Source organism: Triturus cristatus, chromosome 4_1 (genome assembly GCF_964204655.1).
Source record: "Triturus cristatus chromosome 4_1, aTriCri1.1, whole genome shotgun sequence".
Taxonomy (NCBI): domain Eukaryota; kingdom Metazoa; phylum Chordata; class Amphibia; order Caudata; family Salamandridae; genus Triturus; species Triturus cristatus.
Window position 1 is genome coordinate 808,608,827 of NC_140585.1, and position 26,507 is coordinate 808,635,333.

The 26,507-nt window shown below is 44.6% G+C and overlaps 1 protein-coding gene across 2 annotated transcripts in view; it reads right to left on the reverse strand.

Moving 5' to 3' along the window:
* Positions 1-26,507, reverse strand: part of LEMD3 (LEM domain containing 3) — a 209,161-nt gene that overhangs the window by 61,752 nt on the left and 120,902 nt on the right. For both annotated transcript variants that reach the window (XM_085653431.1, XM_085653430.1), the window contains exons 8-9: positions 23,544-23,646; positions 4,090-4,268 (exon numbers count right to left, since the gene is read on the reverse strand). In XM_085653431.1, coding sequence (XP_085509557.1) covers positions 4,090-4,268; positions 23,544-23,646 — 282 coding nt within the window. The remainder of the gene's footprint in view (positions 1-4,089; positions 4,269-23,543; positions 23,647-26,507) is intronic.

Consider the following 26,507-nt stretch of genomic DNA (forward strand, 5'->3'; position numbering starts at 1 on the left):
TGGACAAGGCTCTTGGAACGGTCGGCCCTTGCAAAGGTTTTGTGTATTCCACCAATGCAGAGAGTTGTATGCCCGACTGCTCACCAACACTAGGTCTTTCAACTGTCCTTGAGCCTGATTCCACTGACGTGCTAAGCACTCCTGAAGCGGGCGCATATGTAGTCTCGCGTGTGGGACTATGAAAATGCAGGAGGCCATTATGCCCATCAACTGCATGAACACTCGCGCGGGAAGGGAGTGTTGTGGTTTGAACTTGGAAATCAGCATTTGCATGCTGTTGATTCTCACTAAATTTGGCTGAGCTGTGGCCGCCAGAGTGTCTATAGTCGCACCTAGGTACTGTTGTACGTGTGCGGGTTGGAGATGGGATTTTGGGTAATTTAGTGAGAACCCCAGACTGTGAAGGAGGTGAATGGTGCGGGACATGTGGCTGGTACATTGTTGAGCTGACTTTGCTTGAACAAGCCAGTCGTCCAGGTAAGGGTAGACGTGTATGTGCTGCCTCCGTAGATGTGCCGCCACAGTAGCTAGGCACTTTGTGAAAACTCTGGGTGCTGTTGTCACGCCGAAGGGAAGGACTTTGAATTGGTAGTGCTGACCCTGAACGGTGAACCTGAGGTATTTTTTGTGTGAGGGGTGAATGGGTATGTGGAAATACGCATCTTTGAGGTCCAGTGTGGCCAGGAAGTCTCCCTGCTTGAGCAGCGGGAGGACTTGCTGTAAAGTGAGCATGTGAAAATGCTCGGAGAGAATGTAGCGGTTCAGGGGTCTCAGGTCTAGTATAGGTCTGAGTGACCAGTCCTTTTTCGGTATTAAAAAGTACAGGGAGTACACCCCCATACCTTGCTCGTGGACGGGTACGACCTCTATTGCGCCTTTTAGTAGCATACTTAGCACTTCCTGCTGTAAGAGCGTTAAGTGCTCTGAGGACATAGGACGGTGTTTTGGAGGTATTGTGGGTGGAGTTGAGGTTAATTCTAGGCAGTAACCGTGTTTGACAATATCTTTGACCCACCTGTCCGTGGTGATGGAGTTCCACGTGGACAGGAACCTTTGTAGCCTTCCCCGACAGGTGTTATGTGGTCTGGAGGAAGGGAGAGGGCGTCACTGTTTGTTCTTGGGGGAGGACCTGGTGTTGCCGTATCCGCGTCCTCTGCCCTTTGTGCTTGAGCCACGATAACCACCCCGGGTGTTCTTATCGTAGGAGCTTTGTGTGTTACCCTTGTTGTAGGTTTGCTGTGACCCCTGTCCTCTACCTGTTCCTCTATTTCCGGGGCGACGAAAGGAGCCGCTCCGAAAGGACTGCGTTTGGAGAGCCCCCATGGACTTTGCAGTGTCTGTGTCCTTTTTTATTTTCTCTAGGGTGGTGTCAACCTCTGGCCCAAATAAGTAGTCGGGGTTGACAGGCTGGTTGAGGATGTTATTTTGTACCTCAGGTTTGAATCCGGAGATTCGCAACCAGGCGTGTCGTCGCAACATGACGCTAGTGTTTATGGCTCTGGCAGCTGTATCCGCGGCATCCAGTGCACACTTAATGGATGCGTTTGTGAGGAGTTGTCCCTCCCTGATGAGGATCTCTGCTCCTTCTTTGAATTGGTCAGGGAGATGTTGGAGTAATTGTTCTAATGTGTCGTAGTGTGCTCGATCGTAGCGAGCAAGGAGCGCCTGAGTATTGGCAATGCGCCATATGTTAGCTGCCTGGGCCGCAACCCGTTTGACGGAGGTCTCTAGCACCTTGGACTCTTTGTCCGGGGGAGGAGCGTCACCTGTTTGCGAGTGTGCCAGTTTGCGAGCATTCGCAACTACTATGGAATCCAGAGGTAACTGGCCTCTAATGTAGGTAGGATCCCCAGGCGCCGATCTGTATTTCTTGTCGATCCTGGGGTTTATTACTCTTGCCCTGGTGGGTTCCTTGAAGATGTCCTTTGCTGGTTTGAGGACACCCTTCAACATGGGTAGAGTTTTTATATTTCTTTCTGAGGATGCGAAAGTATCCATGAGAAAGTCGTCCTCGACGGTGTCAGAGTGGAGTTGCACACCATGATTGGCCGCAGCACGTTCAATGAGGGCGTTGAATGCGGCAGTGTCCTCTGTGGGAGACGTTTTTGCTCCATAGAGTTGCGGGTCCTGTGTATCCATAGGTGCACCCGAGTCTACAGGGTCATCCCAAGCTTGGTCAGGGTCCTGTTGGCCTTGAGGGTCCATCTCTCCGGGGTAGGGGACGTGGTCACCCATGTAGTCCTCCAAAACGTCTGTTTCGGAGTGTGTGGGAGAGAAGGACTGTGGATCTTGGTAAGAGGAATGGAGTGGTTCGTAAAGAACTGGTTCCGAAGCCACTGGCTGCTTTTTCTTAAGCGGGATCCGGTAGGAGTCCAAAGCTGGCTCGGAAGTTATTCTCCTCTTGCGGAGCATCATCCTGCCGGTGTCGGCGTCGATGATGTGTGATGGAGACGTCTCTGCAGGAGAGCGTTCGGCAGGCGTGATCGTGGTGTGGGTGACCCGTGTTCTGATGTGGAACAGTTTTGGGGCCGGGGATGGCGGCAGGCCAAAAGTGATGTTGGCTGGTGCCGAAGAGGCTGGTGGAGCTTTTATCGGCTCGGAGCCTGGCGTGTCCTGGAGAACTGCTTTGTGTTTGATGCGTTGCGCAGCAACGGGCCGCACCTGGAGCGCCATCGATTCCTTTGCGCCGACCGGTTCTGTAGAGGCAGGCGTGGACTTCTTCGGCGCCAGTGGGTCATCGAGTCGAGGAGCGGTAGTGGCCGTCGACGTTGTTGATGAGTGTGCCTTTGGTGGTGCTGTCGAAGCGGTGTGAGACGCAGCAGGCAGTTTGACCTTTGGGGTCGGAGCCGATTGTTTCGGTGCCGGGAGCCGAGTAGGTTTGGTGGCACCGAAGGTCTTTTTCCGTGTGTCGGCGCCGACGTCGGCTGCTGCAAGGTCGGCACCGAAGTCTCGTTTGGTGCGGTCGGTGCCAACGGGTTTTGCTGGCGTCGAAGGTGTGGTGGGCCTCGATCCGACCAGCGTCACTTTTGGTTTCGGTTTCTGGGGAACCAATACAGCTTTCGGTTTGGAAGAAGGGAAACCAGCCGTTTTGTGTAGTAATGGCTGCCGCTGAATGTCCGAGGCCGGGCCAGAGGGCGGGGCCGAAGAACTGCGGGATAGGTCTTGGGTAAGGCCCGAAGGCGATCCCTCGACCGGAGCCATAGACTGGCGCACTGGGATATCCTCAGTCTGTACGGGTAGGCCTTGCTCGTCACCGGAGCTACTCTCTTCGGCCCCTAAGGCCTCATTGTAGTCTCCTACCTCGGTGTCGGCTTCATCTCTGTGAAAGAGTCGTTCTTCGACGCCTTCCGATCCGGAGTCGTGTTCGGAAGCGGGGCTGGAGGGTAGGTTCTCCACGTCTTCGACATCTTCGTCCTCGGCGCTGAAGATGTTGGCCGGGGCCGGTGCCGCTTGCTGCGCTTCGAGTCTCGCTGCTCGTCGATTCCGGAGAGTCTTCTTGGATCGGAATCGTGCACAGGCCATACATGTAGACTCGTCGTGATCCGGTGAAAGGCATTTGTTGCACACCGGGTGGACGTCGACATGGGGATATTTCGCATTGCATACAGGACACCGCTTGAATGGTGTCCTCGATTCCATCGTCGATGACGGGTCGATGGTAGGGAAAGATGCGAAAAAGTTGGTTCTGGAAGTTAGTAAACTAACAAAGATACTATCGATACCGATTGGGAACAGTACCGACGCGAACTAAAGGCCTTTTGGCCTGGAAAAAGTTTTTCCAAACTTGAGTCAAGATAAGCACATCCAAACCCAATGGCGGAAAAAAACAATCTGAGGATGGAGAGGATGCCCATGCGCACTGTAGTCCAGGGGAGGAGTCACCTATCCCAGGATACTTCGAAGACTCTTCCAGGACAACAACGTGCAAACATCCGGACCCAACACTAGGCGGCGATCTATGCACAGATATGAATTCAGCAGCCCACATGCCTCGAATACATCTTACTGATGCATGTCATACTAAATTTAAAATTGTCACTTAAGCAAAATATCTTTTGTAAACAAGAGTTGTATACAGAAAAGCCATACCTTGACCTTGCCATACTTTTGATGGTAGCACTGTAACATTATCACTTGATGCAGACGGTTGTATCCACCTCCACACTAAAAAATCAGCACCACCTATTCTTCGACATTCTGTTCGTACTCTAGATTCATTTGAACCAACAAAATTAACAGCTCGGGCCCACACTTTCTTCATTTTAATCCTAGAAAACATAAAAGGGTAACAAAATGTAGCACACAGGCTTTAAACAAAATTACACTCATTTATCACACGTGCAAGTTGCAATTTGCTAAAAAATGTTTTTAAAAAAACCAAACGAAAATCGTGCCTTACTTGTAATGCTAGTATTACAATCTTTAATTCATCAACACTCACTAGCTTCATCTACGAGCAGCACTAAGATTTTCTTTTTTAAAATAATAAACATCTGAATGCACTTTTCTGATTTTTACTGTAAAAAATCAGAAAACTTTAAAACGGACTTCGAGCAAGCGCCAGCTTCCATTTATCCAATGCTTCTTTTCAAAACTGAAAAAGGGAAGAAAGTAGGCAGATATGCAGTTTACAATTGGGCATCAAGAGCTAGTACAAAAACTAACCACAAACAGGACCCAACAATTGCAGACTACAACATGGAGTCATTTGGTAAAAATAACTCCGATTTAAAGCTTTTAAAGACGGACCGCAAATTAATATCTAATGTCTGTTGCAGAGTAAGAAGGTTTCAATATTCAGCTAGAAGGAAAGGAACACTCAGAATACAAAAAACATGAAGTATAGACTTGAATCTTTAATTGATCAGCAGCACCAAGAGAGGCTGTTTTCAAGAAAGATCAAGTTAAAATGTCTCCTCCTAAAATGTTCATGGAATTTTGGTGAACATTTACAAGATCACAAAGTAAGAACTCAGAAGCCCAGCTACAAAGTGCGACAATTGAATGTTGGGGATGCAGGATCTGACCCCCAAACTTGAAAGGAACCATCACTGAGAGGGCCACTCCAGAGCAGTCAGGGTCATCCTTTGCTTGGTCTCTTGCTAGTTTGTCGATAACTGATTGAATCAGAGAGAATGTGTACACACAGGGCTTCAGCTAACATATTAGAAGAGCATTCGCCAGAGTGCTTGGCTGGCAGAACATAGATGTGTAACTTGTGCATATCCTGCTCTTGAGAATATATTTGCAGATAATCTCATCCACAGAAGACATCATGTAACACTGTAGTTCAAAAGCCTTTCATTATTCTCTTGAAACTTGTGATTAGTGAGTCTGTATCAGCATTTTGGACACCAGGAGAATTGTCTATTGTGATTTGAAAGTTCTTGACAATCCACAATGGCTGCACCTCTAGAGACAGGGCTCTGAAACTTGTACCCACCTGCTTGTTGATGAAATACACTGTGGATGTTTTGACCATTTGTACAAGTAGGGATCTTGATTTGAAGCTTCGTGGAATAGATGTGAAAGCAGGATGGACAGTCCTAAACTGAAGCAGGTTAATGTGATAAGTGTTTGTGTGCGGCAAACAATCAATATGTTTACTTACCTGCAGGAGTAGTTATGCAGCTTGAAGAATATTAGGGCTTCACATGCATTGCCTTGTTTTTCAATCAAGTGGTTGGGTCTACAATGGTCTTTCTTACTCTGTTCTATCTCTTTTTGTTTGGCGAGTTGAGTAGTCGGCCATTTGATGCTATATTCCCCCTTGCATGACATCAGATGTTTGCCACTGTTGCCCCTCGGTCTGATATCTTCAGATTCTTTTTTCCCCTTCTCTTCCCTATAATACTCTTGTAGAACTAGGTTCCTCTTGACCTTACCATACTTCTACTGCTCTCTTTTTCAGTTTACCTAATTGGGGGAGGCAGGAGGGTTGCAAGTGAATCCAGAAAATTCTTCAAACTGCACGATTGCTCATACAGGTAAGTTATTTTGTTAAGCAGTGTGAACCTTTTCTGGATTCACATTCTGTGCACTGATTGTATAGTGGTATTCTCCCTAGCGAGGAAGGATTAATAGGAGTCTGCATTTGCAAACAGGTGCATCAGTACTTTTAGTCTCACCTGCAAATCCTTGTTAGTTTGGATATCCAAGCAGTACTGCTTCGGGCAGTTGTGCATAGAAGACCATGTGACCACTATGCAAAGTTCTTACATAGACATACTAGTAATGAATGCAAGTATCCCTTCCCTTTTTCTTGTAAAAAGTGTCCTTGGTTTTAATCCCAGTGCCACTTCTGCTCCCTTGTAGCATGTCTGGATTATTTACTATCCATCTTGTGATAGTCCACTTAGTAACTAACTAGCGAACCCTTGTTTGAAAAGAACAATTGTCTTGCTTTCCTAAATAGTTTTTCTCCCTGTGGTTAAGTCATGAGTGCCCTTCTGAAATTAAATTATGAAGAGCCCTTTTAGCTTGTGGTTTTGGTTGTTGGAAAACACGTATCTAAATGGCCTGGTTGACATTAAAGTGCAAAATCATCTTTAGGAGAAACTGTGGGTTAGTTCTCATTAACACTCGGTATTTGTGTATCTCTACAGGCAAGACTATTGCAGTGTGAGTGCCTGCAGTTCTTAAAGATGTGATTGCAGTTAAGAAAGCCATCTTGCCTGTTAAATACTAGCAAAAGTCTAGCATTATGCATGAGCTAAAGGTGTGGATTCATGAGCTTTTTCAGCTCTAGATTTAGGTTCCACACTGATATGGGGGGGGGGGGGGGGGGACTTATCTCTGTGGCGTGATCACCTTCGCCCCCTCTAGGAAATCTCTTGATGCCTAAGGATTGAAAAAATTACTTCCTATGACTCCCTTTCCCCAAGTCTCTTACTTGGGGAAATGCACTAGCACATTAACCTGTAGCACACATTTAGGATCTCCATTCCCTTATAGGTAGCAGAAGGTGACCCAACCAATCTTTCAGAGCCCTACTACTAGGCTGAAGGTAGCTAGATCGGAGTGGTACAGCAGACCCTTTTCAACTGTCAACAAGTCATGATGAGCTGGCAGCCTCGCTACTGCGATCTGTGCCATCTCCACTAGATTAGAGAACAAAGCTGGTCTGGCCCCACTGGAGTGATATCAGGATTAGAATCATGGGTGGCACCATCTCACTAGCGTGAGTGTTATTGGGGTAAAAGTGTATGCAAATTTCCTTGACCATTCCATTGATAGGGCATTACCTAGAGACAGTTGGTGGGAGTATCTGGATGCAAAGCTTTGGTAGTTTCCGTTATGTACGAAGAGATCTACGTTTGGTGTGCTGTTTGATGTCGTTTATTTCCCATTTATGCTAGGTGTTCATCTGTCTAATTAGCCAGTCAATGTCTGTATTCTTCACACCAGATAGGTGTACTGCTACTAGTGTTATCTTCTCTAAATTATGCATCTCCGTTTGTTTTGTGCAAGATTGGACAGCATGTGACATTGTACCTCACTGTCTGTCAAAACATAACATGATGTTTGTGTTGTCTACTTGAATTTGAACTGCCTCCATACCCAAAAGACCTGTATCTGGCATGATTTTAGGGTTAAGAATGCATTCAACTTTAACATTTATGCTTTTCACCACCTCCTCAGGACCTTGAAGGCCCCTGCAGTTCAATGTTCCCACATGGGTACCCCACACTGTGTGGAGTGCATTTGTTGTGATGGCTACAGAGTGGGCTGCTTGAAAGGTCTGAACACTGATGTTAGTGTTCCAACACTGGCGACAGCTCAACCCATATATTCTGGATTTTGAAGACCCAAAATGCTTTTACTTGTCGGGCGCCCATGGCTGTTTAAAACAAGCATTGAAAATGCAATAGGTCTCGCCCTCGTTTAAGTTAAAGCAATTCTGTTTGTAATTAGGTGACCTTTTAGCTTTGGTTTTATTAGTGTTTTTCAAACTTTCATGTAAATAACATGCATATGTATGCATGCATTTATATTTATATAGATAAGCAGGTGTGTGTGTATATATATATTACCTACTGGCAGTCGCCAGTAGGTAGTTATAGTTAGGACCTATTTTCCATAGGAAATCTGCAACATTCTATTTGGAATAACGTTGGCGTCGATTGATGAATCTTCGCGAAAGTTTCCAAACTTTTGGCCAGCTCCTATCCTGAAAATTTCATGGTGATTCGTCAAGCGGGGGCCGACAAAAATGTTGGGTCCCAAAACGCATTTTCCCCATGCATTTTCCCATAGGACCTGTTGACGCAGCTACAGCCCGAAGGGCTGAACGGAATTACACCAAATTTGGCAAAGAGGTAGTCCTCAGTTCACACTTGTGCCTTTTGCTTAAATGGTGTAAATCCGTTCAGTAGTTCCTGGGAAAATCAAAAGTAAAATCACATATCTGGGCGGAGCCTAACCACACATCTCATCGTGAGATCTGATTGGCTATCAGCACTTCATCCAAGAAGTGTTGGCAGCCATCTTGGGACCAATATACATGATGGCACCTCATTAAAAAGCATTGCAGTTAATAGAAGGTTTTAAGACTTTAGTTACATTATAAATCATTTGTTGATGGTACCATACTCATTTTAGGAATTGTGGTGTGTTCTAAGGCGATTACCATGTGAAAAAGCCTTCTGCTGTGATATCATGAATCATGTTTGAGAGAAAACTATTTTCCTCATGCTTTTCCCACAGAGGTTTGGAAGGTGTTCTATAAGCTAAACTGAGAGCATATTTTCTGTAAATTCACATTATCTTTCTCAGTCATGTGAGAATGAAGTCTGACATTCTCAGTACAACATGTACATCCAACAAGGGCAGAGACTGTCAGTTGATTCCTTTGTGTTCTACTGCAGCTTCCCAGACTGTTCTAAAGAACAACTAGAGAGCTAACAGACCTACTTATGACAAACGTATGGCACACCTGAAGCCATCTTGGTTGGAATAAAGTGGTAACACTTAAAACATTTAATTTAAAAAGGAACAAAATGAGGGGGTTCATTTTGCCATAGAAAGTATGATTAGTGCTGCAGAAAGAAAAATTAGGGTACATTTTGAGTGACTTCTCAAATCCTCTTCGATTTCATAAAAAAATTCTGACATGCAGACTGAAACATGCACTTTCAATACCAGCAGCAGACTTCCCTGGTGAGCAGTAGCTTTACTACAGTGATCTAATAAGCAACTAGAGTGCTAACATTCTGAATTTATGGCAAATGTGTGACACATCTGAATGCCTTCTTGATGGAATCAAAGTAAAAAACGGAAAGTATTTCCTACTGAGGAGACTGTAGTAAATGAGGAAATTAGGAAACATCATAACAAATAAGTCTCCCAAAATGGCCACCAGAGGCAAAAGAGCCCAAATGTAGCCCAAATATCACCCAGATGTAGCCCAAGTATAGCCCAATGACAGAATGTCCCAGAGTGTTCTAACGAACAACTAGAGCGCTAACAGTCTTACTTATGACAAAAGTATGGCACACCTGAAGCCATCTTGATTGGAATAAAGTGGTAACACTTAAAACATTTAATTTACGAAGGAACAAAATGAGGGGGTTCATTTTGCCATAGAAATTATGATTAGTGCTGCTGAAAGAAAAATTAGGGCACATTTTGACTTCTCAAATCCTCTATTTCATAAAAAAATTCTGACATGCAGACTGAAACATGCACTTTTAATACCAGCAGCAGACTTCTGTGGTGAGCAGTAGCTTAACTACAGTGATTTAATGAGCAACTAGAGTGCTAACATTCAGAATTTATGGCAAATGTGTGACACATCTGAATGCCTTCTTGATGGAATCAAAGTAAAAAACTGAAAGCATTTCCTACTGAGGAGACTGCAGTAAATGAGGAAATTAGGAAACTTCATAACAAATAAATCTCCCAAGATGGCCACCAGAGAAAAAAGAGCCCAAATGCAGCACAAATATCACTCAGATGTAGCCCACATGTAGCCCAATGACAGAAGTGTGCAAAACACTTATTTTTTGTGTTTTTATATAGTGCAGACTTGTCAGGTATTGGAGTGCTTTACATGAGCATTGGTTACATCACACAAGATCAAATTCATTTTGGTTGTAGACATGGGGAGATTAAGTGATTTGACCAGAATGTTGAGCTGAAGCAGAAACTCCAACCCGGTTCCCCACTTGCAAAGTCTGCAGCTCAGGAAGTAACACCACATCCTCTCCCCTAGGTGCAACATTTAAGCAAGTGGTCAACTGGATAAAAAAACAAAGATTACAAATAATTTAAAAGTTCTTTGTCACTATTTGATAACTCAGAAAATATGCCCTCATTTTAGTTTTTTAGAGCACTAACCATAATTTTGATGCAAATAAGACCCTCTCATATATGTAATTTCTAAAGGAAATACTCTAGGTATTACAGTTTTGATTACATCAAGATGACGTCAGGCGTTCCACACTTTTGTAATAAATATAGAATGTTAGCAATCTAGTTGTTCATTGGGATACTGTTGAGAGGCAGAGGCCAGGGGCACGGACTCTGAAAATTGAAGGCAGGTAGGAGAGTGCAGAGGCAACAATTTGACCACACTGGGCAGGCAGGAAGGGCAGTGGCAGCACAACAGACTATGGAGGGCAGTGGAAAGGGGGGCAGGGGCAACAAACCAACAATACAGTACTGGCAAGAGAGGCTGTGGCAATATAATAGACCATTGTGGGCAGAAGGAAGAGGCAGTGGTAGTACAACCATACATGCCAACAGACCCATTTCAGCCAGGAAACGTCCAATGTTTTTAAGCTCAAATGGGCTTTATTTGATCTGTCTCCTGTCTACAATCTCCTCTTTTTCAATGTAACTCAAGGGGGGAAAATCAATACCCCAGTTTTTTTTTCAAAATCTCCCTCTTACCAAGTTCAAAATGTTCGCAAGTATGGTACATTGGATCATGGTAGGCAGGAGGAATTGGGGTAGGGACATGGACTCGGATAACAGAGGACAGGAGGGACATGGAGAGGTGCACCAAACTGACCCTACAGGGCAGGCATCAGGGTTTGCAGCAGCACAATACACCACACAGCGCATGCGGGACGGGAGTGCAGCACAACAATCCATAGAAAGCAATAGGGAGGGAACAGGACCATGCACATGGACAACAGAGAACAGAGGGGAAAGAGGCAATGGTAGCTAGCTGACCATAATGGACAGACAGGAGAGAAAGCTGCAGCATAACAGACCATAAAGGGCAGGAGGGACGGATAAGGGGCATTACAATGGAACAGACAAGCCAGGAGGGAGGGAATAGGGGTCTGCACATGGAAACAGAGGGCTGGGGGCAAGGGGGCAGGACAGGAGCAGCAAGATGACCATGGAGGTCAGGCAGGATGGGCACTTGAAACAAGACACACCATGGACAGCAACAAAGAGACTATGATGGCATACACACAGACCATGGAGGGAAGGTGGGAGGGGGTCAGGGGCAGCTAGCTGACCACACAAAGAAGGTGGGAGGGGCCACGGCAGCACAGAAGACCATGCATGGCAAGCAGGAGGGTTAGTGGCAGCACAATGGGCAAGAAGGAGGGTGCAGGGGCATGCACAAAGGACCATGGAGGATAGAAGGGACGGTCAGGACCTGGGCACAGACAAGAGAGTTCAGGGGAAGGGGCCTCACAAAAGACCGCGCGGGGCAGGCAGGAGGAGCAGTTGCAGCACAACAGACCAGGGAGGGCAGAAGGGTGTGGCAGTAAAATGGACCATAGAGGACAGGAGGTAGGGGATAGGGGCATGGCATGTGGACAAGCAGAGTGGAGGTGGCAGGGACAGGTTACAGTCATCTGACAATGCTAGGCAGGTGGGAGGGGAGTGGCAGCTCAACAGAACACTCAGAATAGATAGGAGTGGCAGGTCCATGGAACATGGTGGGCCAAAAGGATGATGCAGGGGCATGCACAAAGACATCGGAGGGCAGGGGGAAGGAGAATAGAGGCAGCAAGCTAAGCACAGAGGCTAAGCAGGAGGTCAATGATGGGCCATAGAATTGGGCAATGGAGGGCAGGAGGAGTGGACTGGTACATCATGCTAAATGGAGGGCAGTGGCAGCATATCACACCATGCATGGCAGGAGGGAGGAGGCTAGTCCATGGATTCAGACAACAGAGGATAGGGAGGAGGTGGATGGGGTAGCAAGCTAACTGCTCAGAGAAGGTGGGTATTAGGAACTTTGTTTTTAAAATGTGTGTGTGCGAACTACTTAAAATATGAACAAGTATGCAGCATAATCTCACTTTTATTCAGGAAGAAGAGGACGTTTGAGACTGACTCCGAGCTCACTTGGCAGAAACACCCCCTGACCCTCCACCCCCCATCGCAAAATGTAATGCCCATGAAAAGGGTAGGTGGACGCAGTGTTATATAGAACATAGTCTCTAAAGTTGTAATATAAAATATGTGCTGGGGAGTGTAACGTTGCATATGCACTGTGACAAAGATATGGATCCCAGATTGTAATATGTATGGCATAGCGTTGTGCATTATAACATAGGCATCGAGGAAGGCACGTTAGATGGGGCAATATAACCCGTGCGAAGGCAAGTGTGGCATGACATATTCACGGGGTGGTGTTACAGTGCACATGGGCTAGAGAGTGTCATAGCATACGCACTAGCTGGTGGAATACAACACAGAGGTGTGAGGCACTCGGCGGGCACTGGTGGGTGTAACACAGCATTGGGTTCAGCCAGGAGCACGCTGTGACTCTCAAGTGAGGTTTGTCTCCTTTCCAGAGAGTAAAATAAAAAGTATTACACATCCGGCGGTGGATGTGTATTTTATTAACCGTGAGGGGGGTTTCTTGCATAGTTTGGTCGAGTTTTTGTCGAATCCCCTTTGAATGGCTTGGTGTGCGTGTATATTAAATGTGCCCGTCAATAGCTACCCATGTTTGTATAAATAAACGACAAGGGTGTCTACTTGGAGAGTACCCACCGGCGGGGGCGCCGGGATTAGGCACGGTAGGGCGTCAGACACGTCAGAGCTTCACTAGCGGTGTAAATACATTCCATGTGGATTCATTCTATGCATAGTCGCCTTTTAATGAATATCACGCAAATCGTCATGGTGATAGGTACGTACGGTTTGTCCAGCATGTCCTAGGTGTTTCTATAAATATATATATTTTTTAAATAATAAACAAAGGTCGGCCCCGGGGGATGGGGTCCCCGGGGCCATAAGTGGCCTGAGGAGGGGGGCAACGCAGCCCCCGCCCAAAGAATAATAATAATAAAAAAAAAAGAAAGGCCATGACCCGGGGGTTGGGGTCCCCGGGGCCGATTAAGGCCTTGGGAGGGCCAAATTTATTTTTTTCAACATAAAAAGTTAGGGTGCAGGCCCTGGGGGATGGGGTCCCCAGGGCCAGTAAATTAGAAGAAGGGGCGCCACACAGCCCTCCTTCTTAAAAAAATGAAAGACCGGCATCGCCGCCTCCTTGCAGCACTCTGCAAACGCGCCCCTTGGCCAGTTGTAAGTTGGGGAATGAATTCCCCTTCAATACTGAGGGTCCCTGAGGGCGAACTAGCCCACCAGGTATCTCCAGTATGCGCCACGGAGCTGCGTTGCAGACAAGTGTTCTGAGGCCACGCCCCTTTTTACATCTCTCTGCAACGCAGCTCTGTGGCGCTTACTGGAGGTACCTAGTGGTCTAGTTGGACCCTAGGGACCCTCAGGAATCAAGGGGACTTAATCTCCCAACTTAAAACGGCCACAGGGCGTGTTTACACAGTGGGGAAGTGAGGGGACGGGGTCGGAGGTGACGTGTGCAAACACGCCCTGTGGCGCGTTTTAAGAGGTAGTTTTAATACCCTGCCCTATTATATACTAGGGGCTTACAGAGGAGGTCATGCTGATCACAGGGGGACCCCAACGCATAGTGTTCCCTAGTGTATGTAGGTGTTTTCACTGTATTCTGAGTGTCTGTTAACATAGCACTGGCTCTAGGACTGGTTAGTCAGACTCAGTTACCACCAGTATCCGTCTGAAAAAGTTGAGGGTACAGGATGATTTTGCAACAAGGCTTCTTTCTGCTCTTCTGTTTGTTCTTTATGCACGTTATCCTTCTTCCTGCACTTTTCTTCGTCTTTGAGGACTTCTGTTGCTTCTTTTTGCATTTCTGTTTTTTCTTCCTGTGCGTTTTTTCTTCTTTTTTCACATGTCCTATCGCTGTAGGCATAGTTAGAAATTAGCATTTAAAAAACCTTTGAAATTCACTGAAAAAACCATATGTTTCAGGCATGTTATAGTTAGGAATCAGCATTTAAAAAACATTAGATATTCACTGAAAAAACCATAGGTTTCAGGGGCGTTATAGTTAGCTGGACTTTTCACTCGTACAAAACCATTGAAATTCCCCCGTTATAGTTAGTTCAGCTAACTATAACTCGCACGCCCGCAATGCACTGCTGATGACGTCACATATTACATCACTCATGACATGGTCAGTGACATCACTCATGACATCACTGATGACATCATCCTTGTGATAGAGTGGCAGACCTCCTCTCCCCCTAATATAACCTTTGATACACACATTCAAAAACAGAAACTAAAATTTTCAAAACAATGGACATACCAATATCAGTTACAACAACCTATTCAGTAATTCTAAGATCCACATACACATCCACTCATTCACCAACAGTCCTATACAGTCACTCATACATGTACTCAATCATATGTACTCATACACCTATACATCCTGTTACACAACGCCACTCATCCATAGAGTTACTCACACAGTCTCATGCTAATAAAGAATCAAACATCCATTTACTTGCATATACAGTTATACACACACCACCACACTTACTTCTACAGAAACTTACACATACTTAGTCTTTTAAACAATCACTTATAGAAACACATACTTATTCATACAGGAACTCTTTCAATCTCTCACTCTCACATATACACCAAAAGTCACATATACAAGTTTGAAACATATGCAGTTACTCAAAGACACTATTGAGACAGTCATTCACTCACTAACACACCCATGCACACACTCATCCACCCATACAGTCCTGCACACATGCTGTCTTCAACACATACAAACAGTGAGTCACTCATTCATGCACCTATGCACTATACAATACCCCCCCACCGAACCATACAGACACTCATACTAATACTCAAAAAAAACTAATAACCTATATAGACACTCATGTAGCTACTCACCAACCCATGCAGCCACTTATACACAAAGTGAGAGACTGATACAGATATTTACATATTTAAACATTACTCACTAAGCCATGTATTCACTAAGATACACTTAGTCAGTTATACAATCCATTTTTCAAAAACAAATCCTCCATTTAGACACTTAAATGCCCATTTATTCTTCCATCGACCTTGAGATATACATATATAAAACATATGTAATTTTCAGAAAAACACACATTCACTGGATGATGTCATCAGTGATGTCATTTGAGATGTCATCAGTGATGTCATCAGTGATGTCACTGACCATGTCATGAGTGATGTAATATGTGACGTCATCAGCGTGCGAGTTATAGTTAGCTGAACTAATTATAACGGGGGAATTTCAATGGTTTTGTACCATTGAAAAGTCCAGCTAACTATAACGCCCCTGAAACCTATGTTTTTTTCAGTGAATATCTATCTATCTATATATATATATATATATCACACACGTATAAATGCACATGCATGTATATATATATATATATATATATATATACATACATACATACACACACGTGTGCGGGTAGAGAGAGGTAGAGGTATATATATACAGCCGTGAATCAGACGAGCCCGTCCAGGAAAAAGCCAAAGGGAGGCAACTAAAAACCCTCCTTTCCAATGGGAAGCCAGCGTTTACCATAAATGCTGACGCTCCCCAATGGAAAGGAGGGGCGTGATTGAGTCCCCTTAACTTGTTTACTCTAAGTCTCGAGGCGAGAAGCGCATGCGCGCTCCAACGCCAGCCAAGACCTAAAAAGGGCTGGATGATTGAGGTGACTAGATTGACTCAGGTCAACATGTTTGTCCGTTCATCATAGCCCAGAAAATCTCCTAGCTTTCATCAGGACCATACAGATCCCCTTAGTTCTATAATGACTGCTATTCTTTTTTTGTTTGTATTACTATTGTGGGTGTGCACAATTTTCTCACTTCAATCATACATTCACACTAATTACTTTGTCATTACTCAGCTTTGCAAGCCACCAGGAGGCCTGGATATTATCAGTTACCAGAGTTCTGTGGAAATAGGAAACATGTTATAAGACAGAATTTTCCAACCACATTAAATGTTGTAGTGTGACTCACTGCACACACTATGTACTAAATGAACAAGTTACTTACCTTCTGTAACACTTTCTGGTGGATACAGTATCTGGCTGTGTATTCGTCACCTTTTGAATAACCCCCAGGCATTCCAAGGAAACCTTTCTCCATAGCTCTTCCACGTTGACGAGCACATCACAATGTATAAGCTCTGCATGCGACTCTGTGTGACGTAATCAGAGCCATAAGAGTATCTAGTCGGTGTGCTGACGTCAGTTACACCCATTTTTTCCATGCCTTCAAGGCGAACGGGTGAACCAACAACATTTCAAACAAGTACACATTACAAAAGATAAGGAAATAACAGCCCACAATAGGATTTTCAAATCAAAGAATCCTCATGATTAAAACAGGAAACCTCATAGAAAATAATTCATATGAAAGATTTAAACAAATGTATTTTCGGTATAAGCAGACTGTGGCACGGGTAGGCGGGTGGATCAGTGAGGACTCCACAGGCAGATACTGTATCCACCAGAAAAAGCGTTACAGAAGGTAAGTAACTTGTTCTTCCAATAGATACATCTGTCTGCGGAATCCTCACCTTTTGAATAGCATCCCCAAGCAGTCCCGCACTCGGAGGAGGGTGCCTGCCTGCCTATAAGAAAAAACCCTGTAACACAGAATGAGCAAAGTGGCCATCCCTCCTCACCTCCGAATCCTAACAATAATGCATTGGAATGGTGTGGAGGGAGGCCCAAGTTGCCGCTTTGCAGATGTCAATCACAGGGACATCTACAGTCAAAGCAGAAGATGATTATTTTGCTCTGAGAGAATGAGCAGGAATACCTTCAGCTGGCTCCTTCTTAGCCATGACATAGCAAATCTTGATGCACAGGATTATCCACCTTGATAAAGTTCTTTTGTGGACAGCCTTGCCCTTCATCTTGCCCACATTTCCGATGAATAACTGGTCATACAGTCTGAATACTCTGGTGTTGTCCAAGTAGAAGCTCACTGCCCTCTTGCGGGACCAAACAATGAAGTCTCTCCTCCTTAGATGGATGTGGGGGAGGGTAGAAAGTAGGCAAGGTAATGGACTACCCCAAGTGGAATGGAGTGACTACCTTAGGCAGGAAAGCAGCTCTGGCCATAGGAACCATCTTATCCACATGGAAAGAAGTAAAAGGAGGCTTCGAAATAAGAGCTTGTAATTCACTCACCCTTCTAGCAGATGTAATTACAACAAAAAATATAGCCTTGAAAGCAAGAAACCTTAATGGGCAACTATGTAAGGGTTTAAAAGGTGAAGCCATTAGAAACTTAAAAACAAGATTAGGATCCCACTGAGGCAAAATAAACAGAGTGGGAGTAAACCCAATAGTGAGACTCTTAATAAATATCATAACTATGGGGGATTTAAAAAGTGAAGGCTGATCCAGCAAACAAAGAAATGCAGACAAAGCAGATGGGTAACCTTTAACAGTTGCCACAGCACAACCTTGTTGCACCAAGGATAGCCCAAAACTTAAAACCTCTGACAAATGGGCTTTCAAAAGATCAATTGACTTCTCTCCACACCATTTACCCCTTCGCTGCTAGGCCTGGTAGAACTGGGTATGAAAGCAATAATGGATCCTGGAAAGCTATACATTTCAGAAAAGTTGACAAAAATCTGAATTTAGCAAGGGGTCATTTGTGTAGATCCTTCAAGGTTTTTTCAAATATAAACTAACAGCTGAAAATAAGAAAAATTGAAAATGAATTGAAAAAAACCAGCCATTTGTGCCAAAGTTTTCACCTATAACAACTTCTAAGTATGACAGATTTTTTTTAAAGCAATATACCGTTACATCAGCTGGACCCTTCTGGTTGTGGGGATATATAGGACTTGTAGGTTCACCAAGAACCCGATGAACGCAGAGCCAATAACTGAGCAGCATCTTGCAATGGTTTTTTTATGGTGTACCGGGTATATAGCAATTCATTTGGGAAAATATTAACAGTGAAAAACCAGTATGAAAGACATCATGTATTTCTGAAATTGGTACAAAATATAGAGTTTAGAAACAGTAGCTATTTGCACATCTCTGAAATTGTGGGTACCCATACTAGCATGTGAATTATAGGACATTATTTAAAGTGACTTTTTTTTTTTTTTTTACACATAGTCTTACATTTGGGAAGGCAGAAATGCATCAAAAGTCAATAGGTAATAACAGTTGCTCTACAATTCTGTATTCCTCTAAGTCTCCCGATAAAAATGGTACTTCGCTTGTGTGGGTAAGCCTAGTCCCCGCAACAGGAAACGTCCCAAAACGCAAGTTAGACACTCCACATTTTTACAGTGAAAACAGACCGTTTTTTTTGTTTTAAACTAGATACCCAGGGGAATCCAGGATGGGGTGACTTGTCTGGCTCTCACTAGGTTCTGTTACCCAGAATTCCTTGCAAACCTCAAACTTTGTCCCAAAAAAAAACACATTTCCCTCACATTTCTGTGATGGAAAGTTCTGGAATCTGCATGGATCCACAAAATTCCACCCACCCGCATTCCCGACATTAACAAATCTTGCCCACCTGCCAGCATAGACCATCTTTGTGGAGTGTCTTCTGGCTGATAAAATAACGCCCACCACATCAGGTGGGAGAGTAAAGAATTCAGGGTGCCCTGTTCAATCTCTAGGCATGAAGGTGCTGGCTCTGGAGGTGGGGGTGTAGAACCTGCCCGTACGATTGCGAGAGGAGGTATGCCCTGAGAAAGAGACCGAGTGGAGGGTATAAAAAGAGGAAAAGAAGATCTGTGTACCACATTCTTCTTAGCCAATCCAGGGCTATTAATAGGACTTGGGCCTGGTCGTGGCAAATCGCCCGCAGAACGAGTGTAATCAAGGGGGGGGAGGGGCACAAGGAAGCTTGGAGACCGAATCTAAAGGAAACGCGTCCCCTGCAACGGATACTGCAGACTGCAGAAAGTGAGTGGCAAACATGTCCAATGTGGAAGTACCACATCCATATAGTGACGCCACTCGTGGTCAGCTGAATACTGTTGACTGAGACTGTACACATCTGCATTCAGGACTCCGGCCAAGTGATTTTCAATGACGTAAACCTGGAGGACAGGTTCATAAAGAATCCTCGAAACTTGCAAAATTGTCTACAGTTCCTAGGCCGGGTTTGAAGTCCCAGGGATCTTGCAGTTGCCCTGCTGTGGTTGAAGCGCAGTCAGCTTTGGCCCCAAACAAGTGAGACCCATCAAACGGCAAGTCCAAAAGAGTAGCTTGAACATGTGGTGACAAGCCCGATCCCCTCGGGTATAACATCTAGTAGCCACAGAACGCTCCAGCTGTGTTCAGTATCCCTCTCTGGCTTTCTCCCTTTGTGGTAACAGAGCTATTCAAAAAGCTTTAAACTAGTTGAACACCTCCTTCGTCTTCATGAGAGTCTCCATTTCGGCAGAGCAGGCATTTCTTAACATTTATGTTAGCCGTCGTAAGCCTTCCTTTTCAATTTAAAAGTCGCTTCTCAAGAGACTCACTATCCCTTCCAATCACTTGACTGCCTTTCAAAGTCTAGGCTCGTTCCAAAAATGTACTGCCAATGGTGTCTTTCTACTTCCTCCTCTGAGGTTCTTTATGCTTATGTTTTCCATCGATCAAGCAATGCCATTTTTGGGGTTTGGGTAGCCTTTAAGGATTTCGCCTTTAGCAGCACTGCACCCCTGCAGTGTTGCCCGACGTTTGTCTTGCTGTCATTTGATGCCTTCTTTAGCATTTTCTCCCACTCAACCTCAATGACCTTCTCAGCATCGGAGCAGTTCCTTGTGCCACCGCAGTTTCTTTGGTATTCTCGTCACTCAACAGCCCATGGTCTTTGAGCTAAGCATGCTTGCGTGAAGAATAAGCCATGGCATAGTGCGCTCATCTCTGCTTTTTACTGGTCTTTAGGACCTTTGGTTGAAGTTAGGGTCATGCGTTGCACCCGTACAAAATGTGATCCTTCGACAGCCAAAGGCTGCGCATAACGCTTTCTGGACAAACATGTGTTGGCACTTTGGGCAGAAGATAAAAGGGCTATGCTCCATATATGTACATTCTTCAAACCATGTGGTTCAGATCCTCATCTGGAAAGACTTAAGCAGAGTATTTTTCAGTTTTATTCTGGTTTCCCTCGACGTCTGTCAAAGGTTCTGCTGTTTTCCCCAATTTACTGTGAATCGTGGGGGAGGTGACTTGGCACCTCAGAGAGGCTCTCGACCCTGGGATCCAGAAACATGTCTGAGTGCATCTTTCATGAAATCCCACACTGGCATCAGTGTGGGTTTAATGTGCTGTGAAGTTTGATATCAATCTTCCCAGATGTCAGTAAAGCCATTATGGTGCTGTGGAGTTTGTAACGACAAACTTCCAGACCATATATAGTATTTATGGCTTTACTGCACTTACAAGGTCTAAGAATAGACAGACACTGTAGGGGTGCAGGGCTCATGCACCTGTACCCTCACCAGTGGCATTAGTGCACCCACCTAGAGGGGTGGCTTACCTATGAATAGGTAGTGGGTTGTGGGCATGGCACACAGGGATGATTGCCATGTAGACTCTTCACTTTCTTTGCACTAAAACTAAAACATTCAGCCTGCAATGGCGATATGTGGGTGTTATGGTACAGGACCTCTAAGGGTGGCACAGTAAGAGCTTCAGCCATTAGAGGCCTTCTCTGGTCACAGGGCCCTTGGTGCCTAGGGTACTTTTTACAAGGGACTTACATGTAGCCAGAGAGGTGCCAATATGGGGGTAAACAGTACAGTTTTAGGGAAAGAACATAGGCCAAGGGTACCTGGTTGGCAGAATCCCAGGGCACACTTAGTCAAAGAGCATCAACATCAGGCAAAATGTAGGGGGTAACGATGAAAAAGGGGCACTTTCCTACACATATTAAATCCTATCCGCATTGCTGCATTTAGTTGTAGGAATGTGTTTAATAGTTAACATAACCTGATGACCTGCTCCAGCATCAAAGAAAAATTAAGTAAAAGGTGTAGGCCAGGTCAAAAGTGCACTATCTTGGTTGACTGACTTTGAAGAAGGCTTGGACTTCAAGGTGAAAATGAGGAAATCCGAAATCTAACCTTGCAGAGTCAGGGACAGGACCGGGGGGGATGAGGGCTTTCCAATTTCAATGGGCCTCCGTTCAGCCAGCTATGTAGGCCTAAATATCACTAAGATGGTGGAGTCTATGTATGTAACCAACTGGCCTAACCTGAAAAAGCTAATTAAATCTCCTTAATTGTATCTCCCTGTATGCATTTTGTACAGGCAGAATTCAAGCGATCAAAATGTAGGTATATTTGCTATATTTATGCTAGTTCCTCTTGGTTCCTATTATGAAGAGAAAGGTTGAGTCCCTTCAGAGAGACTTCACTAGCTTCATATGAGCAGGTAAGACGGCCAAAGTCAGCCCTGCAGTATATACATTCTGGTGTGCCCAGTTAAGAGTAATCGACAAATGCACGCCAGTGGAAGCCAAAATGAAGTGGCTGTTTATGGACAGGGCTGCAGCCGGTAACTCTTTGGGATCTGCTCTGGCTGGAAAAATCCCATGGAAAGGCTGAAGAATGACTGAATCCGGTACCAAAAAGCTATCTGGTGCAATTTGGTTCACGAGTCATTAGCCTGGAACTTTTAAAGTAAACTTACATAGATGCTCCCCTCCTCTTTAAGAAGTGGCACAAGTCACAGCAAGTATTTTGAAATAGCAATCAAAAAACAAAATACAATCTAGATGGATTTTTTGAGAAAGAAGGGAATTGTCACCCACAAATGGGTAGCACCAGGGAACCTGATCTTGGTGTCATGCTGAGAACAAAAAGTTTGATACTGAAAGGTACCAATGGCGGAAGACAATGGTGGAGTGGCACACAGGAGAATAACAAATTCTGATGAGACCTAGAGATTTCAAAGGAAAGGGAACCTTAGGGAAAAGTTGCGATGTAGTCATAGTTTTGAGTTGGACTGGCAGCTTACAGATCTGCCCCTTCATGGAAGCCATCCTTTTTAGATTCCTGCTGCTGGTCCGGCTGCACATGGACATGAAAAGACCAAAGTAGTGCTTTTTAGTAGGGGCAATGTGGCTCCCTCCTGCATAAAGTCCTTGCCAAAAACAAATTCCATAGAGTTTGCTCGCTCTTTCAAAGTCTTTTGTACAAGCTAATTTAAACTTGTGAGAGTTTGACTGGTAATGTACACTGAGGTATTTGCCAGGATGCGTTTTTCTGCCCTATATAGAAACAATTTAATTGTGGTACTGACAGTGGTCTGCAGCCCTTGTACATCTGTGAAAGCCCATACAGTTTGATACAGTGTTTAAATAAATAATCCATGTAATCTTAATATCTGTGATAATTCTGCCGCCTGTCTGTAGTATATTCTTCTGCTTGTGTGTTGGTGGCCCTGTTACTCCTAGCCCGCGGCACGCTTATCAGATTAAGTTACAATAGGTTGAGGACAATCCCCAAACACGGACTACTGTGGTGCTGGCAAGGATGGCCCTCAAATTTCAGGTTAATAGATCACACAGAACCAGGATGAGCAAAACGACTGTTTCAAAATCTTCACCAGTATGGATATTGATGGCTAGATGCTGCAGCTAGATACACCTTGCCTAAGAAGTATGATTCTCCTTTCTCTCCATCACAATGTAAAACCTTTCTGAAGCACTGCATATTAGCTCTATAAAGGTCTGCCAAATGTCTTAGAAGGCAGGGGGTGATGGAGTGGAACAAAAGGAGCAAGATATGTAAACACCTCTTCAAGGTAATCTGAATCATAGTGGCTCCATTCATTCCTAGCTTCATTATTTTTTAATCCTAGGAGTATTTTAAAATTAAACACTAGTCTCCTTTCAGGTACTCTTTTGCCAGTATGGTCCAAAATCTCAGAATACTCTAAGTATTAATAAAATGTTGATTTCTGCTGCGAATACAATGGTACATAGCTAAAGTGCAGGAGCAAAATATGTATTAACACCTATGTGAAAGCAGGAAGGAAAAATGACATTTTAAAGGGGTAGGCTAGACCCGATTAAATAAATGCAGCAATAGAAATGATGCAGAATCGAACACTAAAGAGCACAGTCTTTCAAAATAACTAGTTTCTCATTTTCATTTAAAAATGTTGCCCTTAGGTAATGTCTTGCATGTAAAGTATCTGAAAATGTACTTGTTAAGATGAAGTGCAATATTTGAGCTGACATACCTGTCTTGAGGACGTACTAATGAGTCTCGCACATGAGGAATGGGCATGTAAGGCTGCAAGTCTTTGTTTTCATGACAAGCATCATTGTGGCTCCTCAACACATCTGAAAAATAAAGTCTTCAATTTTAGAGACTAAAACCTATTCCATCAATACTTGGATTCCCCTTCTACCAGGACACTCTAAACAAATGCACACACAATTTCCATGACAAAATACATGACTCAAAAGCACATTTTGGACGCACACTTGCAAACTAAAACAAAAAGTGTAGTAACAGAAATCTAGACAAGAACATCAGTTAATTATCAGAGTAGTTCTTTAGCAGGAATTTCTTGGATAATCGCAAGGTGATGAGTAAATCATCTATCCAAGGAGAAGCCTCAGAACACGTTAACTAAAGATAAGTTACTTACCTGTAATCCTAGTTCTCTTCCAGTGGTATCCTCATAAAATTCATAAGCACTGAATATTCCCGCCCATGCGCGGGGACCCCGAAAATAATTAAAAATATATATGAAAACATATATCATTTTTTCACACATCAATGCAGCTCCTATAAAGGAGGCTAAACAACGCAACAATAAATAACTGCTTTTGCATTCACATACTATAAAATATAGACCACAGGAGGGCAAGCATTACTTGAACTCTTTTTAATGAGTAGACTCAAAATAATCTGCCAAAGAGCAAGCATTGTTAGCCTACAGGCTGCATTGAAAACCAATAGCATAGAAAATGAAAGCAATTGTAACACAAAAACTGGCATTGTGCCTTTAAGGCAGCCATGACCCCCAGCTTACCATCATGCCTCAGGGGTGACAGTTCGGTCAGTTCTTTGCGGAGACCTGAAGGTCAGGGTACAAAGATGTAAAGAACAGAAGTCTCATTTGCCTGTGGAGGAGGGTGGGTTGCTTATGACTTCGATGAGGATACCCCTGGAAGAGAACTAGAACTACAGGTAAGTAACTTATCCTTCTCTTCCAGGGGAGCTTTATCAATAGTCATAAGCACTAAATTGAATAGCAAGCCCATCCTCCGCCTGCGGGCAAATGAGAAGAAATGACCAAATAAACAAACCTATCCCGTTCAGCTTTGGAAAAAGATTCTCAAGGCGGCCTGGCCCACTTGAGTGTCAGCTCTGGTGTCTGAATCAAGACAATAATGTATGTATTCATCTCGAAGTGGCTGCCTTGCAGATCTCAGAGATCGGCACATTGTTAAGGAAAGCCGCTGTAGCTGCCTTTCCTCTAGAGTAATGAGCCTTGGGCCTGGACCAAAGAGGATTTTGTGATAACTGATAAGCCAGTCTGATACATGACACTATCCACCTGTAGATGGAACACTTGGAGGCTGGAAAACCTGTTCTCATTGACCCATAATTAATGAACAGTTGTTCAGACTTCCTGATCGCCTTAGACCTGTCCAAGTAGAATTTCAAAACCCTTTTCAGGTCTAAAGAGTGAAGGGACCTCTCAGCTGGTGTAGAGGGGTTAGGAAAAAAGGTAGGTAGCAAGATGGATTGATGGACATGGAAATCAGACACCACCTTTGGAAGGAAGGAAGGGTGGGTTCTCAAAACAACTCTATTGAAATAAAAACACAGTGTATGGTTCTTTTGAGCAAAGAGCCTGGATCTCGCTCACCCTGCGAGCTGAAGTAATCGCCACCAAAAAGGTTGCCTTCCAAGTAAGGTGCTGGAGGGTTGCCTTGTGGATAGGTTCAAATGGGGGACCCATCAATTTAGAAAGAACTAGATTCAGCTCCTAGTGAGGCGAAGAAGGACAAATAGGAGGGTAGACGACCTTTAAAAGCCTTGTAAGAAGGCATTCACTACCTGCATCTGAAAGAAACATGGCTGAGAAGGGGACCGACTATACGCCGTAATGGCAGCCAGGGGCACTTTAATAGAAGAGAATTTTAGACCTGCCTTAGCTAAGTGAAGTAGGTAAGGTAGACATGTAAAAACACATCCATTTACAAGCATAAGATTGTCTTGTGGAAGGCCTTCCTGCTTCTTTCAAGATGGTCGTGCAGTCCTGAGGGAGTCCTAAATGACCATACTTTAGGACCTCAGGAGCCATGCTGCCAAGTTCAGTGACGGAAGGATGGGGTGATGAATGCTTCCATTCATCTTGGACAGCAGGTCCGGTCTGCATGGCAATCTCTTGTGTGGGTGTTCTGATAGGTGGAAAAGTTCCGGGTACCACCACTGCCGTGGCCAGTCCGGAGCAACCAGAATCATATCGCCTCGGCGTGGGAAAGCTTGGTCACAATCTTCAGGAAGAGAGGAAGGGGAGTAAAAGCGTACGCAAAGCTTCCTGACCAGTTGATCAAAAGGGCATTTTGTGTTTGTTTCATCCGCGAAAAAGATCGATACTTGGCTGACCCCATTCTTGGAAGATTTCTTCGACGACTTCGTCGTTTAGAACCCAGTCCTGCTGGTCCTTGAAGTGATCACTAAGAGCGTCTGCTTGTGAGATCTGTTCACCTGGAAGGTGTATCGCTGCGCTTGTCAGATCCCTTGCCAGGAGCCAATGCCAGAGAGCTTAGGACTCCAGAGAGACAGACCGTGATCGAGTACCTCCCTGCTTGTTCAGATTGCACATAGCGGTCGTATTGTCTGTCTGTACTAGAATAGAGCTGGTGTGAATGCATGGAAGAAAAGCCCTGAAGGTTAAGTGTACAGCTCGTAGCTCCAGCATGTTGAGGTGGTACAATCGTTCTTTAATCGACCATTGACCTCGTGTCTGGAGGGACCCCATGTGTGCTACCCAACCCTGGAGGGAAGCATCTGTGATTAGCAATTGTGTCGGAGGAGATCGATGGAACAGGATCCCCACCAACAGATTCCCCTGTCTCATCCACCAAGGAATTGATGCTCTGGCTGCTTTTTTCAGATGTATCCTGTCTTCCTATTGAGCTGTTCCTTGGTCCCACTTGCCCTCCAGATCCTGCTGTAAAGG